The 15,068-nt window shown below is 38.0% G+C and overlaps 1 protein-coding gene across 1 annotated transcript; it reads left to right on the top strand.

Moving 5' to 3' along the window:
- Positions 1-690: 690 nt before the first annotated feature.
- LOC149834532 (bet1-like SNARE 1-1) lies at positions 691-12,383 on the top strand. The gene is made up of 5 exons (XM_090010171.1): positions 691-807; positions 2,185-2,332; positions 11,690-11,746; positions 11,824-11,883; positions 11,964-12,383. Exons 1-5 carry the CDS (start codon positions 794-796, stop codon positions 12,051-12,053), a joined length of 369 nt encoding a protein of 122 aa, XP_089866297.1. The 5' UTR covers positions 691-793; the 3' UTR covers positions 12,054-12,383.
- Positions 12,384-15,068: the final 2,685 nt, after the last annotated feature.

The following is a 15,068-nucleotide window of genomic DNA, read 5'->3' as shown; positions in this document are numbered from 1 at the left end:
TATTATTTTTTTATGTTTTTAATTTATTTTTTATTGCCAAGATTTTGCCGAAAAAATGTGAGATTTATGATTTTTTTTTAAATTTCTCATGAGTTTTTGAAGAACGAGATTTTGCTGAAAAAAAAGTTTGTCACTATGTGAAAGGGTAATGCGATATCATTAGTTACTTTTAAGAAGAGGGACACATGTTCATTTTTTTCTATTTTTTTTATATGAGGAGGAACCCTCACCAAGAACCGGGTCACTTATACGATTTTTCTCCAATTATCGGTTCCTTATTCAAGCATGCATGATTGGACTACAACACTTTCAAGGAAGAGTGCATGTATTAGTTAAACATGTGTCATTGAATTAAAGGGACAATGTTTGCCACATCTGAATCCGTTTTTATCCTATATCCGACCGATTCTGTTTAGTTGTATTTGGTAGGCCAAAACTATATTCTTCTCTTATTATAATCGGATATGGTTTTTATTTTTGTTATCGAACCTGACAAATATCTGAATTTAATGGATATCTGAGTATGAACTTTTCATCATCCGAATCCGAATTCAAATCCATTTAGCCAACATTTGATTAGTTAAATGTGGTATTTGCCACATCTGAACTAAATCCAAATTCGTGGGTAAGAAACCCCCTTATGTGGTGGTCTTTAAGAATTTCAGTAGGACCAAGGGGTGTAAGAGAAAAACTGCCCTCCTTCATAGTTCATATCAATCTGCAGGCAGGGTGGACGGAAGGAAGAGATCCGAAGCAAAGGTGCGAAGAAGGAAGCGCGTTTCTCCTTCCATCGATGAATTCCAGAAGGTGGGTCTCTCTCTCTCTCTCTCTCTCTTGTGGGATTCGAACCACAAGGGCTTTTGGGTATTCTAATTTTTGCGTTTTTTCTATTTATTTCACCTTTTTTTGTTTATGCTTGATGGAAGAATCGGGTTTAAAATTGCTTCTGGTTTTGAATTGTTATCATGGTGTTAATCACCGGCGTTAAATGCTGGAACTCGTACTTCTTCGAAGTACTTTTCTCATTTCTCTCGTCGAATTGTTGCGATGCGTGCTTATTTGGTCGTGCGATCTTGTGTGTCAGGCTTCCCTTTTGTAGTATCGTTGAAATTTCTGTTTGATTTGCTTGATATTTTCGCATTTCTTCTCACCAATTATTAGTTTCGTGGATCCATATCTTCTTGGGGTGTTTGATCTGATCGGATTGGAGGTTAAATTGTATCTATCTGTTATGTTAGAGTATTTGATTCCGGAGTTTCCCCTTCTCTGGGTACTTGGTTATTACTGCTCTTTAAGGGAGGCGTGGAAAGATGTGGGGCTCTTTAGGTGTGTTTTGATGCACCCACTTATCTAGAAAAGTGGGATAAATTGAGAGATTTCGATCTCATCCTTGATTTATCTTGTCCCACTTTTTAAGGATTGATGGGTGCGTCCATTTTATCTGCAAATTTTGGCCATGTGAGATCAGTCAGCTGCATTTCAATTGTTGCTTCCTCACTGTCACACTGATTTCACTAATACCGTGGCTAAAGTTGCAAAATATAAGGGAATGAATCTCATGCCGTAGTTAATGATCAAGTCTTGGGAGGATGTGACGTGCTTAAAGTTCTTCAGTTTGATGGTTCTGCTTGACTTAACATGTTACCTCCTACTGAAAAATACTGTACTTTAATAGAACCAAGGCTTCTTAATTTGCTTTCATGCCAAGTAATTTAGGATCAAAATAGTATTTATAGTTCTTTCATGTACTGAATTGACTTTTTCGTTTGCTACCGTATTGTGAGATGTATCCTCTGGTTGCTTGACTGTTGCAGTTCAAAGGGCCTATTTTCTGTGGGTACTTGTGTTTTGATGTGAGTACATTTATTGGTTTGAAGCCCAGGATTTTCACTTATTGTGATACATGCAGTGATTGCATGAATTTGTGGACACATTCACATATGTGCATCTACTCATAAATATAATATTCAATCAATTTGCTTTTTTTCATTTTGTTTTTTTCCTTTTTGATCTATCAATTGATAGTATCTTTTGCTTGGGTTATTGGATTGGTCATCGTTGTAGGTTTCCAGTGTTGTCTACTTGGCTGCCAGCTTTTTTTTGTTTTTTTTTTATCACTAGAGTAATGTTGTGCTTGTCTACTATTTCTTTTTCTTACTGATTTACTTCTCTCACTATGTACAGAGACTACCGAAGCGGTCACAATTCTTTGTTTGATGGAATTGAAGACGGTGGAATTAGGGCCTCCTCTTCTTTCACTAATGAAATATCTGAACATGACAATGATAGAGCCGTGGATGGACTTCAGGACAGGATTAACATTCTCAAGAGAGTACGTCGAAAATCATTCATATGATAGATACTCTTCTATTATTGTTCTTCGAGCCATGGTGAATATTGATGGCTGTGTTTACCAATTTGAGATATTGTCCTCTTTATGTGGACATGAAGTTGTTTAGGCTTGCTTGCTATATCTTGTGGTTCCCGACTATTATTATCATGAATGAAGACTATAACAGGCCAAAATAGTTTCATTGTTATGGTTGTTTAGTTTATAACTTAATTTTTTTCTTTTACTCTATGGTGCGTGCATGCATTGGATGCTTTTTTCCTTCTTGTTTTTCTAGTTGTTTTGAATCACGGACAAAACCTTCAGTAAAAATCAACAAAGGCAAAAGAGGCTTGAAGCTGAGAGTTCGATTAGTATATCTGAATTTTATTAAAATCAATAAGGCTTGAAGCTGGCAGCTCAAACAATATTGTTAAACTATCTTAAACAAGGGATCTTAGGATCTTAGGCTTGAATCCCACCAGGTATGTGTGTGTGTACGCGCATGCTTGTGCCTACACGTGCATTTGGTAATCCTTTAACTTCGAATAGAGTGGAAAGTTACAAGTTGTGCCTACTCTTTTAAGATGAACTTGTTAGTGTTGCCTGTCTGTAGCTTGATTGTTAGCTATTTAACCATTGCAAATGGTTGCACATAAAATCAGCCGGTTAGCTCTATTAAATTGATAACTCAACCTGTTTTCATGGGTTGTTCTGTCAGTGACATTCTTGTGCTTTTCAATTTTTTATTCATTCAAGTACCCTTTTAAAATACTTGAGATTTAAGGCAACTCATTTGGTTGTTACTGCATAGATATATTGAAGTCATTCAATATATGTATGAAGATGTTGTAACAATTGTTTGGACTATGCATGGAGAGACAAGTATGTTTTCACTTACGACTTGGTTATCCATTTCAAGTATGCACCTATTTGCATTAGTCAGACAAAATAATGGCTTCTATCTAAGAGTATGTACCCTGGCTTATGTTGTTTGCACTTTATATAGGATTTGGTAGTCAAAATAGAAAGATGTTCAAACAAAACTAAAACTTTGGAGGAGCATATTTGGAGAAAACAAAAAAAATATGGAGGGCATGTTTAGTGAGGAAGTTAGTGGAAAAATATTGTAAAAATACAAGATACGCTATTTAACAATGTCAGACGATTCGAGAGTTTGGATCATCATGCAACAAGATGGATTTGAGGAAGTTATTATTAATGTGATAAAGTAGGAACTAAAAAAAGTAGGAAAAAACTAGTAGTGTTTATGTAATAAAAGAGTGCCATTACGATTAAAAGGACGTTTTTGTAGGATTATTATAACACCAACACTAATAAGCGTTGGGCAAGTAAAAAGTGACAGGAAGAGAGAGTGACTGTTGCAAAGTTGTGTATGCTAAGATGGATGTATGAAGTTAAGAGAAAGAACAAGATTATAAATTAACATACCATAAAATGATTAATAGTACTTTCAATAACAAAACGAAAAACGAAAATGCCATTTATGAAAGCTTGGACTTGCACAATGACCTATCACGACACCAACAATAAAGGTCAACATGATGTGTAATTAAGGAAAGCGGAAGATCATGATGACCTGGTAGTGTCAGGTGAGATGGAGTGTAAGATGACCACCATTATAGCTCCTTAGAGGAAGGAATGGACAAACATGTAGTTGAGATCAAGCTTGATATATATATATATATATATGGGAAAAGTGGTAGCTGCCTACCACTCTTCTGGCCTACTATTGTAATTGGGTGCCAATGAAACAATACAAGAGGCAAATAAACCAATAACACACGCCACTAACGGCAACACAAATGCACTAAGGCAAAGAGAGTTTGAGAATGAGAAAGCACCAACATAAAAAATATAAATTTTATTAATAATGCTAAAAAAAAGCACAAAACAATGGGTTTGAAACCCATTTAAATACATGGACTAGAGGCCATACTAGCCATTAAAACACTCCTATCGGCTAGTTCAACAGCCATATTACAAATAAAAAATAAGAAAACAAAAAAGCAAAAAATACATAAATGAAATATACATTTTATATATACTAAATATACATATGTATATACATACATATATAGTATATTATACACATATATAAATATGTATATATATACAACTATATTTAACACCCCCTAGAACTTATGGTGAGATCACCGAAAGTTTGTTAAGGAAAAGAAATTGTGGTGAAGGTAGGACTTTGGTGAAAAAAATCGTGATTTGATATTCTGACAATACATGAGGTAACTCAATTGTTCATTTCAAGTGCTCTTCCCAAACAAACTGGTAATCCATCTCAATATGCTTGGTTCATATGTAGAAAGTATGATTGTTGGCGATATATATTGTTTTCTTGTTATCACAACTCAACTTTGATGGTTTTGAAACATCAACTCTCATATCTCTAAGAAGAATTCGTAGCCAAATGACTTATGTTGTAGCTGTAGCCATAGCCCTATACTTAGCTTTTCCAGAAGACAATGACATCTTTTGTTGTTTTTTACATCACTAAGATATAAGAGAATCACTTAGGAACACACTGAAGCTAGTGATTGAGTGTTGGTTATTGGGATTTCCTCCCCAATTTGAATCAATATAAGCAATAAGATTTAAAGATGAGGAGGATAAAAAAATCCCTTTGGAGATAGTATTCTTTATATATCTGATAATTCGCAACACTGCACTCATGTAAACTGACGTTGACACATGCTGAAATTGACTAGTAGTATGCACTGGATGCACAATATCTGGACGAGTAATGGACAAGTAAGTTAAGGAACTAATAATTTGTCGATATGGTGTTGGATCATCTAATGGGGTTCCATCTTCAACTCTCTTCTTGGCATTACCTACTGGTGTATTTACACTTTTCTCATCCATAATTCTCAAGCGATCAACAATATCAACTGCAAACTTTATTTGAGAACTTCAATACCTAAAAAATATCTCAAATAACCAAGGTTAGACTATCAAAAGTTTCTTTAAGCATAGATTTAATTTGTTTAATGCCTTTCTTATCACTTTCAGTGATAATCATATCATCTACATATAAGAGCAATATAATAAAATTGGAACCTGTAGATCTCACAAAAAGTAGCAGTGTAGGTATAACATGATTTAAAGCCAAGATCCAACATAGTTTTACTGAATCTATCATATCATGCCTTTTGGGGCTTGTTTAAACTCATACAAGGCCTTACGAAGATGAAGTTCCATACTCTTCTTGATATTAAGACCGGGAGGAGGATCCATGTATACTTCTTCATACAAATCTCCATTTAGGAAGCTATGTCACAGGGATTCGGCTAGCAGGGTGCCACACTCGCGTCGACGCAGGTGCGGCACCGGGTGCGGTCAACCCGACCCTGGGTGCGTTGATCGCACCTAGGGTCATTTGTGTCTAACTTTTTTATTAAAAAAAAAAATTGTTCTCGGGGGTGCTGCCCCCCCTGGACCCCCGCCCGCTGACCGTGCAGCGGGACCCGCGCCGGGGGGAGCCCCCGGACCCCCCCTTTCTGCAAGGGCAAAAACTCTGAATCAGGCTCCACAACTCATCAGCTCGACCCCTCCCCTGCACAAAGAGGGTGCAGGGAGGAGGCTTGACCCTTTCCCTTCACAAATTATATATATATATATATATATATATATATATATATATATATATATATATATATATATATAAATTTTTTTGCCACACCCCCGCACCCATGTGACATAGTTAGGAAGTTATTTTTAATATCTAATTGGTATATGAGTCAGTTTCTAATGGAGGCTACCACAATAAGAGTCCTAACACTAGTCATACGAATAATAAGGTCAAAGGTTTCTTCATAATCTATAATGTATTCTTAGGAATAACCTTTGGAAACTAGCCTAATTTTATATCTTTCCAACAATCTGTCACTTTTGGTCTTAATTTTGAATATTCACCTACATCCTATAATCATTTTTTCCTTAGGTAAATGTTGAATTTCTTAGGTTTTAGCTTTACGGAGAGCTTCTAACTCTAAGTTCATGGCTTCAACCCACTCTTTTTATGCCTTTGGCCTCCCTATAGGTTGAGGGTTCATGATATGAGTGAATAAATATGAGGCAAGCTCTATAATTTGGTGAAAAGACTCATAAGAAACAAACCTATTTGGGGGTCTAGAAATGTGCTTGGATCTCCTAAGACTAAGTTTTTGTATCTCATAGGATTGACTATATTTATCAAGAGCACATGGATAATTCCTACCATCACGTCGGGAGTAATATTGAAGTTCATGGGTAGGTTCAATATCACTATTTAGTTCATGAATAAGTTCAACATTAATTTCAATATCATTGGAAACATTATTATCATTCTCATTAGAATCACAATCAATGATTCTCATCATTATTTTTGGGCATCATCATTTTTTCCTTAGGTAAATGTTGAATTTCTTAGGTTTTAGCTTTACGGAGAGCTTCTAACTCTAAGTTCATGGCTTCAACCCACTCTTTTTATGCCTTTGGCCTCCCTATAGGTTGAGGGTTCATGATATGAGTGAATAAATATGAGGCAAGCTCTATAATTTGGTGAAAAGACTCATAAGAAACAAACCTATTTGGGGGTCTAGAAATGTGCTTGGATCTCCTAAGACTAAGTTTTTGTATCTCATAGGATTGCCTATATTTATCAAGAGCACATGGATAATTCCTACCATCACGTCGGGAGTAATATTGAAGTTCATGGGTAGGTTCAATATCACTATTTAGTTCATGAATAAGTTCAACATTAACTTCAATATCATTGGAAACATTATTATCATTCTCATTAGAATCACAATCAATGATTCTCATCATTATTTTTGGGCAATAAATCAAACAAAAGGGCATACTCAATATCTTTCTTAGATTCTTTAGGACTCTTGGATTATCTGATTATGATGTATAAGAAGGATCTTTTAAGGCTTGAAAATCAACGGCTCAAAATTTTTGTAAATATGCAAACATAAAAATCATATTTCTTGATCTGATTTCGATGATCCAATAGTCGGTTCCAAGCAAATGGACCATGCCAAATGCATTTGCAGGGTTAGATTTATAAAAAAAACCTATAAAAATCTCGGTTCATACCAATTTACATATTTGACTGGTTTACATATTCTAGTTTTCCTATATATATATATATATATATATATATAGAGAGAGAGAGAGAGAGAGAGAGAGAGAGAGACTTGTATCATCTACATAAGGTTGGCTTTCCTAATCTTGCTCATTCATTCCTATTGGAAGCTGAAACCATTATCACATCATGCATTTTCTTGCCATTTTTCCTTTCAAGTATATCAATCTATCCCTTCCCTAGTTCATATAGCTTGTCATCTTCTCATATTGCTTTTGATTTTATCTATATGCTTGAAAATACTTGAAACATTGCTGAGTGGCACCTTTTACCCTCCTTTATTGATGGTACTTTTAAGCTTCTTACATACTCATTCTTTATTGTATCCCTGTATTAACATGTGATTGTCATCCATATACAGTATCTTCTCATCATTCTTCTAGTAACCAAAAGACACATAAGGACATGCACACACACATTCACTAAGAGTGTGGGTGAGAATGGTGCATGGACCTTCTAGGTTTCATTTTGGCACACAGAATATCTGAGAAGCTTTATGCATAAAGAACTATCCTAACCTGATGCACTGGGGTCTCCTTGTACCTCTGGGGTCTCCCTGTATCTGATGACTCACATCTAACCATGTGCCAACCAATACAAAGCACCACCATGAAAAATTTAAACTTTCTTGGTCGAGTGCAGTATAAATCGAAACAAAAAAGCGAATCCAGGTTGGATCCAACTGGATCCGGATCCGGTTCCCGGCCACGCATGGCGTGGCCTATTTAAAACCCCGCAAGGGGGTTCTCTTTACAAAATCGGAACCCCCCCTTTCGTCTCTCGGCTCCTTCTCTCTGCTGAACCCCGATCCCCCCAAGGATCCCCCTCCCTCCTCGACTCTTCTCCCCTAGACCCACCCTCATCAGAGAACCCCTAACACCACCCTGCTCTTCCCATTTCCCCTCTCGCTCGTCGAAGCCCTCCTCACGTTGGCGCAACCGGGACCAGCGTTGCCATCCCAGGTACGCTGCCCCCCCTTCTCTTCTCTTCTCTCTGTTAGCTCACGGCAGGAGGGCGCCACCCCTCTTGTCCTCTCGTGTCTCTCTGTTATCTCATGGCAGGAGGGCGCCGCCCCTCCTGCCCTCTCTCGTCTCTTCGTTAGCTCACGGTAGGAGGGCACCGCCCCTCCTGCCCTCTCTTGTCTCTCGGTTAGCACACGACAGGAGGGCACCACCCCTCCTGCCCTCTCTCGACTCTTGGTTAAGATCAAGCAGGAGGGGTGGCCCTCCTGCCCTCTCTCAGCCCCCTGTTTCCTAAAGGCAGCAACAACCTAACGGCTGTTGCTCCCTCTCTCTTCTCTGTGCATTTTTTGGCAGGCCGAAAGTGGGCAGGCACCCCCTGTCGCACCACGCTCAGCCAAGCTAAGCCTCAACAAGGCCAGCCCCTGTCGCACCCTCAACCGAGCTGAGCCTCGACAGGGCCAGCCCCTATCGCACCGCGAGGCGCGTCAACGAGTCGGGTTGTCTGGGAATGCAACCCTGTCAGCCCCCCTTCCTGTTGCAACATGGGGACCAAGACGAGCTCAGCCTGACCACCGAGCCCACCTCCTCTCGTTGGTTGCGTAGCTCGCCGAGCTAAGCTCGGCTAGAACCGAGCTCAACTGGGTCTCTGCTTTTAGACCGAGCCTGGCTCAGTCGAGTTTTACTACCCGCCTCTTATACCGAGTCTGGTCTTCTCAAATTAGGTTCGGGTTTGACCCTTGCGATGCAATCATCGTCTCGATAAGTTTTTAATACCATCCTTTATGCAGCGCAACGTAATCTTTTAGCGCTCCACGTCGACACAACGAACGCGACACACTCACCAAGGCACGAGCCCTTGAAAACCTATGCTTGGAATCGTCAGCGAGTCCGACCATATTCAAGGTAGGGAAAAGTTGTATATGAGAACAAATGACAAAATACTATTAACTTATATATATATATATATATATATATATATATATATATATACTTTTAACTCAATGACACAATTTTGCGTATTCTTGTCCATTTAAAATTTATGTCATTTACTTTGTCGTCGCGCTGTTATCTGCATAAGCTACTGCTTACGCAATTTATTTAGCCGATGTACGGTTTTGTACATCGTACACTACTTACACAATTTATTTAGCCGATGTATAGTTTCATACATCGTGCACTGCTTACACAATTTATGTGGCCGATGTAATGTTTCGTACATCGTGCACTACTTATGCAATTTATTTGGCCGATATAATATTTTGTACAGCGTGCACTACTTGCACAATTTATTTAGCCGTTGTACGGTTTCGTATATCATGCATTACTTACGTAATTTATTTAGCCAATATACAATTTTGTATATCATACATCACTTACACAATTTATTTAGCCGATGTATAGTTTCATACATCGTGCATCGCTTACACAATTTATTTAGCTCGAAGTGTGGTTTTGCACATCGAGTCTTGTTTTATGTCATTTACTTTACCGTCACGCTATAATGTGCATAGGCTTGTGTTTTGATATATATGTATTATATATACATATATATATATATATATATAACTTTATAAAGTACGCAGTTTTGCGTACTTCTGCCTACTTTGTATTACCCTTGCATTTAAAGATGCAGATTTGCTTATGCTCGCCAAGTCTTAAAAAAAAGGAGATTTCACATGCGAGATTTCAAAGCTCGTATTATTCGTTGTTTCGAAAAGCAAAAATGAATATTTGGCATTTGCATATTCGCAACCAAGACTTTTCATCAACCCTGCGTATCGAAAAGGCTTCGACTACGTAGCCCTGAGTGGTACGTACGTTTGGTCCTTTGTTTTGGTATCTGAAATGCACCGGATATTCTTGACCTAAACCACGGGACTTTGAGATTTCTAAATAATGTTGGAGTTTCTTTATGAGAAATCAATATCCCTCTCACCGTAACGGTACTATCAGACATGCACAACATGTTAACATTACGATGATTGAATGAGAGGTTTATGGTAACCAGTAGCGTGCAAATGTACAATAATGAAAAAAAATCACATAAATGGTGATGATCGCCTTTACAAGCAAGATGTTCGAATTGGTTTGAAAGACCAGAGCATGTAAAATGTGTCGTTAGTTAAAATAAACCTGACATACTCATTCGTCTCTTTGGTTTTGTCAAGAGAGAGGATGAGATGGTAAAAAAACTCCAATGGACAAGTTGTTAACAAGTATGCTCATCGAGTAGTAATTTATTCGATGTCTCTAGTCATCGGAGTTAGGGGACGGGGCTACTAAAAATTGTCCTAGGTGGTAAATCCCATGGACTTCTGCAGAACTTGGATGCATCCCTTGTCACGAATGCTTCTGGAAAATTCTCTCTTGGTCACTATCCGTCTCCTCAGGAGCAGATTCAGCTAGTTGACCGGAGTATCAAAATACATAGTATAACAAACCCCCAGGCAATCTCAGTTGTTTCTATGTTTCTCCTGTGCATACCTTCAAGACAGTTAATATCGAAATAAAGTTATCATGCTCATTTTACTTATTCTGAATTTCACAGAACGAAAGGAACAATGCATGTGTTGGTCTTGTTCTGAATTTTGATATATATGCACCTACCGGATTTTTATCACTCTGACCCATTTCATGGGTACAGGTGATGATTAGGTCGAAAGGGTAAGCGATGCCACGATGACGTTATGATATCAAGATCCCACTATTTCTCTGACGTTTTGTTCTTGAGCACATTTTGTAATTTTGCATAAGGGTTTTCTTTGAAATTTCACTTTTCGTGTAAACTTTATTATTAAAACCCTCATTTTTTAATGTATATGGTTTCAATGATTGTACGGAGATATAAATCTGTTGTGAAAGGAAAGTTCGCCTGTAATGCGCCCAAGGTCCGTTGACTTATTATTTCAAACACCATTTTCCGCTGAACTGCTATTTTAAACTCTGAAAAAAAAGAATGATTATAAAGCTTTCAAATTTTCCTAAAAAGTTACCAGGGATTTTAGGGACATTAAAGGCAGCATGCTGGACTCCTGCAAACCAGCCAGTTTCAGCATGTGGGGGTTTTAGAAGTGGAGCAACTCGGCCAGATACTTGGTTCCAGTTGTTAATCTGTTGGTGTTATGCTTCCGTCACACAGTTGACATCTTTCAGAACAAGTGCACAACCAGTCTCTGCAATAAACTTTCGATCATATGTCAATAGTTTCTGATTAAAGCTTCCTTTGAACAGTTGACAGGTGACATTCATGAAGAGGTTGAGAATCACAACCGTGTGCTCGACAGGATGGTAAGCATTCTGAAACTTTGCTACGAAGCGACAATTTCTGGTGTTCATGGTTGCCTTGTAATCTAAGTGGGATGCAGGGAAATGATATGGACTCTTCAAGAGGTATATTATCTGGCACCATGGATCGATTCAAGATGGTATGCCTTCTCTTTCCCTTCTAGTTTTGCCTTTTTATGATCATGCAGGCTTAAGAATATGTGCATAATTGCTTGTGCAGGTGTTTGAGAAAAAATCAAGCAGGAGAATGGCAACTCTTGTTGCGTCTTTTGTCACACTCTTCCTACTCATATACTACCTGACTAAGTAGTAGTGCTGATCAGATGGGTGAAAGCTAGGGGTTTGATATAGTTTTTCTCCTAAGTCGGTCTGTATGATCTCTCCACTGTTATCAGTCCATGTCTATCACCTGAGTGTCGATGAGATTAGGCTCAGTTTCTTGTAGGGCGGGAACCTTCCCCAGTATTTTGACAAATGTATAAAATTTGAAGTTTATGGAAATGGATTCAGTGTACTGTAGAACTGGAATTGGGTTCAGTTTGACAAAAAAAGCTAGACTTCATACTGAGGTGGACAGAACAAGGTTTATGGTAAGTTGAATAATTCAGATAATAATTAAATGCACTATCGTATTCACCAATTCTCTGTATTTTAATCTGATTGAAATGCTTGAACCTAATTCAATGTCATATAGTTATTTCTGACATGAAAAATTTCCACACTGATTTTGTAAAACTATCGCAGTTTCCATTTTTACATGTAAAAGGTCTTATGTAGTAATGCTTGCATTGAGACCCTCTCCAAACAGGCATGCTTGCATGTCTCTCTCTCTAAGGATTTCAAGGTCACCCTCTCCTCTTCTCACTAGCACTTCTCTGCCTCCCTCTCTCTTCAATTGTCCAAGTGTGGGGAAGATGAAAAAGTTGCCATGAATATGTTCTGCTAATCTGATCTGAGGATTGGCAAATGTGATGAAATTCTTCAGGAAAATGAAGTTGGCTGTATGGCCCTTATGACCGTCAGTGCTTGTGCATATAGCTGGTAGATTGGGATTCGTCATGACAAAAGCTGATAGAGCTCTTGCACGTACACATAGGGGCGGGCAACGGGTGGGGCAGCCCGATGGGCCAAGCCAACCCTGCCCACCATGGGCCGGGTTTGGGCCAATGTTTTAGGCCCGGGCCCGTTAGGCGCCGGGCTGAAACCTGGCCCGTTATATACGTGGGCCTGGGCTGGCCTGATAGACCTGAGTTATTTATTAATTTTTGAATAATATAAAATATAAAAAAATTATTTATTGCCTTGTAATTTGATAACTATTACTATTTACTTAATTAGTTACATTAATTTTATGAAAACTAAAAAAGATAATTAATTGAGTGCGTGAGAAGTTAGAAACTTGTTAATTATTACTATTTACAAACGGATTTGGACCTGGCTGGACCCAGCCTGCTTCACATTAGCCTGTTGGGCCAATGGGCCGGGCTATGGGCTGCTCTTCAAGCCAGAGCCCGTTAAGAACCGGGCCATCTCCAGGATGAGCTGCACTTAAAGCCCGGCGAGTCAAGCTCTAAAGGGGCCCAGCCCGATGCCCACCCCTATGGACACATTTGCTTTGGTCACAGGTGGGATGAGCAATTATAGCTGAGAATCCAAATGCGTGATTGTTGGTCACAAGGACAGTCTTGTGACCAACTTTCACAAGATCCAAGGGAGGAGCATCCTCAAGTGAATCATAATCACAGCTTGCACTTTCTCAGGAAGGTTGGAAATGCCCTGTGATTTTTTTGGATTTTTTCAGCTTCTTTTGGTTGCAAATCACAATCAAACCACTTTCTCAAGTTCACTACTACATGAAAACGTGTGAGTTGTGATTATGATTCTCACTTGAGAATGCTTGTCCCTTGAATCTTGTGAAAGTAGGGTATGAGACATTCTTTGTGACCAAGAAGGCAAGAACCACAGCTTTTGGTGACACTCATGGGTTTCAACCCCAAGCTGAAACTCATAGGGGGCTGACCAAATCTGTCACCGTGGATGCGTTCAACATGGTCAAAATGATATGAACAAACCCTTGAATCATATTTTTTGGATGTAAAAAAATGATTTTTTAGGGGTGAAAATTCAGCATATTGTAGGCCATTGATTTTTTTCAACTTTGTAAAATTGGATCTACATGCTGGAAAAATATGATCTAAGGGCCAACTTTTACTAAACTAAGCATGTTGATCACATGATGACATCTAGAGGTTTTCATTTCCATCTGTGCGTTTGGAACTTCTCTCTCTCTCTCTCTATATATATATATATGGAAATGAAAACCTACCCACTAGAAAACCTATCAAACCTACCCACTAAAAAACATTTTATCAGATTTTTGGTATTTTTTTAAAATTTTGACCTTATGTTTGATTTAATAGAAATTGACACTTGATCATTCATATTGGATGACAAAATAATATTTGACATCCATTTGATAAATATTCCATTTCTTAATTAAAGCGATGGTAATGAGACATTTTAACCATACGCGCAATGGGGGTAAATGTCTCATCATAGTCTATTTCATATTCTTGACTATACCCTTTGGCAACTAGACGAACTTTATACCTTTCAAGAGATCCATCACTCTTGGTCTTGACTTTAAAAACCCATGTACATTCTATAGTTTTTTTACTACTAGGAAGATTTTGAAATTCCCATGTTTGAGCTTTCCTAAGAGCTCTAAGTTCATTATTCATAGTTTCTCTTCATTTGACACTCTTTTTGGCTTCTTCAAAGTTTTTAGGTTCCACATATGAGTGAATGACACTAAGACAAGCTCTATATTTAGGTGAGAATGAGTCATAGGATATAAACCTAGAAGGAACTCTTCTAGTCCTTTCGGTTCTTCGAGGATTTTCATCATGTGAAGAGGTAGATTCACTAGGTTCACTATATTTTTCAATTGAACTTCTAAAAATGCTTTTATCTCTACGTGTATAAGTGATAGGATCACTAAATGCCCTTTCCTAAATATAATGATCGGTAGATTGAGAAGAGTTGTTATTTTCTTCTACTTCATTATCACTAAGATCATTATGAGTGAATTCATCATCACTAGAAATATCATCATTTCTAGATAATAAGTCAAACAAGAAAGAATAGTCCACGTTCTCTTCATGAGGTTCATATTTTTCAAAACCACTAACGTTTTTCAAAAAAGTTACATTCCTAGAAACATACAGTTTGTCATTTTTAATATCATAACATCGAAACCCTTTTTGAGTTTCGAAATATCCAAGGAATGGATTTTGGTGAGAGTTTGTCATTTTTATCCTTAAAA

Source organism: Nuphar pumila, chromosome 6 (assembly GCF_984573655.1).
Source record: "Nuphar pumila chromosome 6, dmNupPumi1.hap1.1, whole genome shotgun sequence".
Classification (NCBI taxonomy): Eukaryota; Viridiplantae; Streptophyta; class Magnoliopsida; order Nymphaeales; family Nymphaeaceae; genus Nuphar; species Nuphar pumila.
This window is presented reverse-complemented; position numbering and strand designations above follow the sequence as displayed.

Excerpts from the sequence above, each read along its gene's own strand:
- LOC149834532 (XM_090010171.1), top strand. Across the intron at positions 2,333-11,689 it reads GGATTAACATTCTCAAGAGA|TTGACAGGTGACATTCATGA; the intron begins GTACGTCGAAAA and ends TCCTTTGAACAG. Across the intron at positions 11,884-11,963 it reads CCATGGATCGATTCAAGATG|GTGTTTGAGAAAAAATCAAG; the intron begins GTATGCCTTCTC and ends TTGCTTGTGCAG.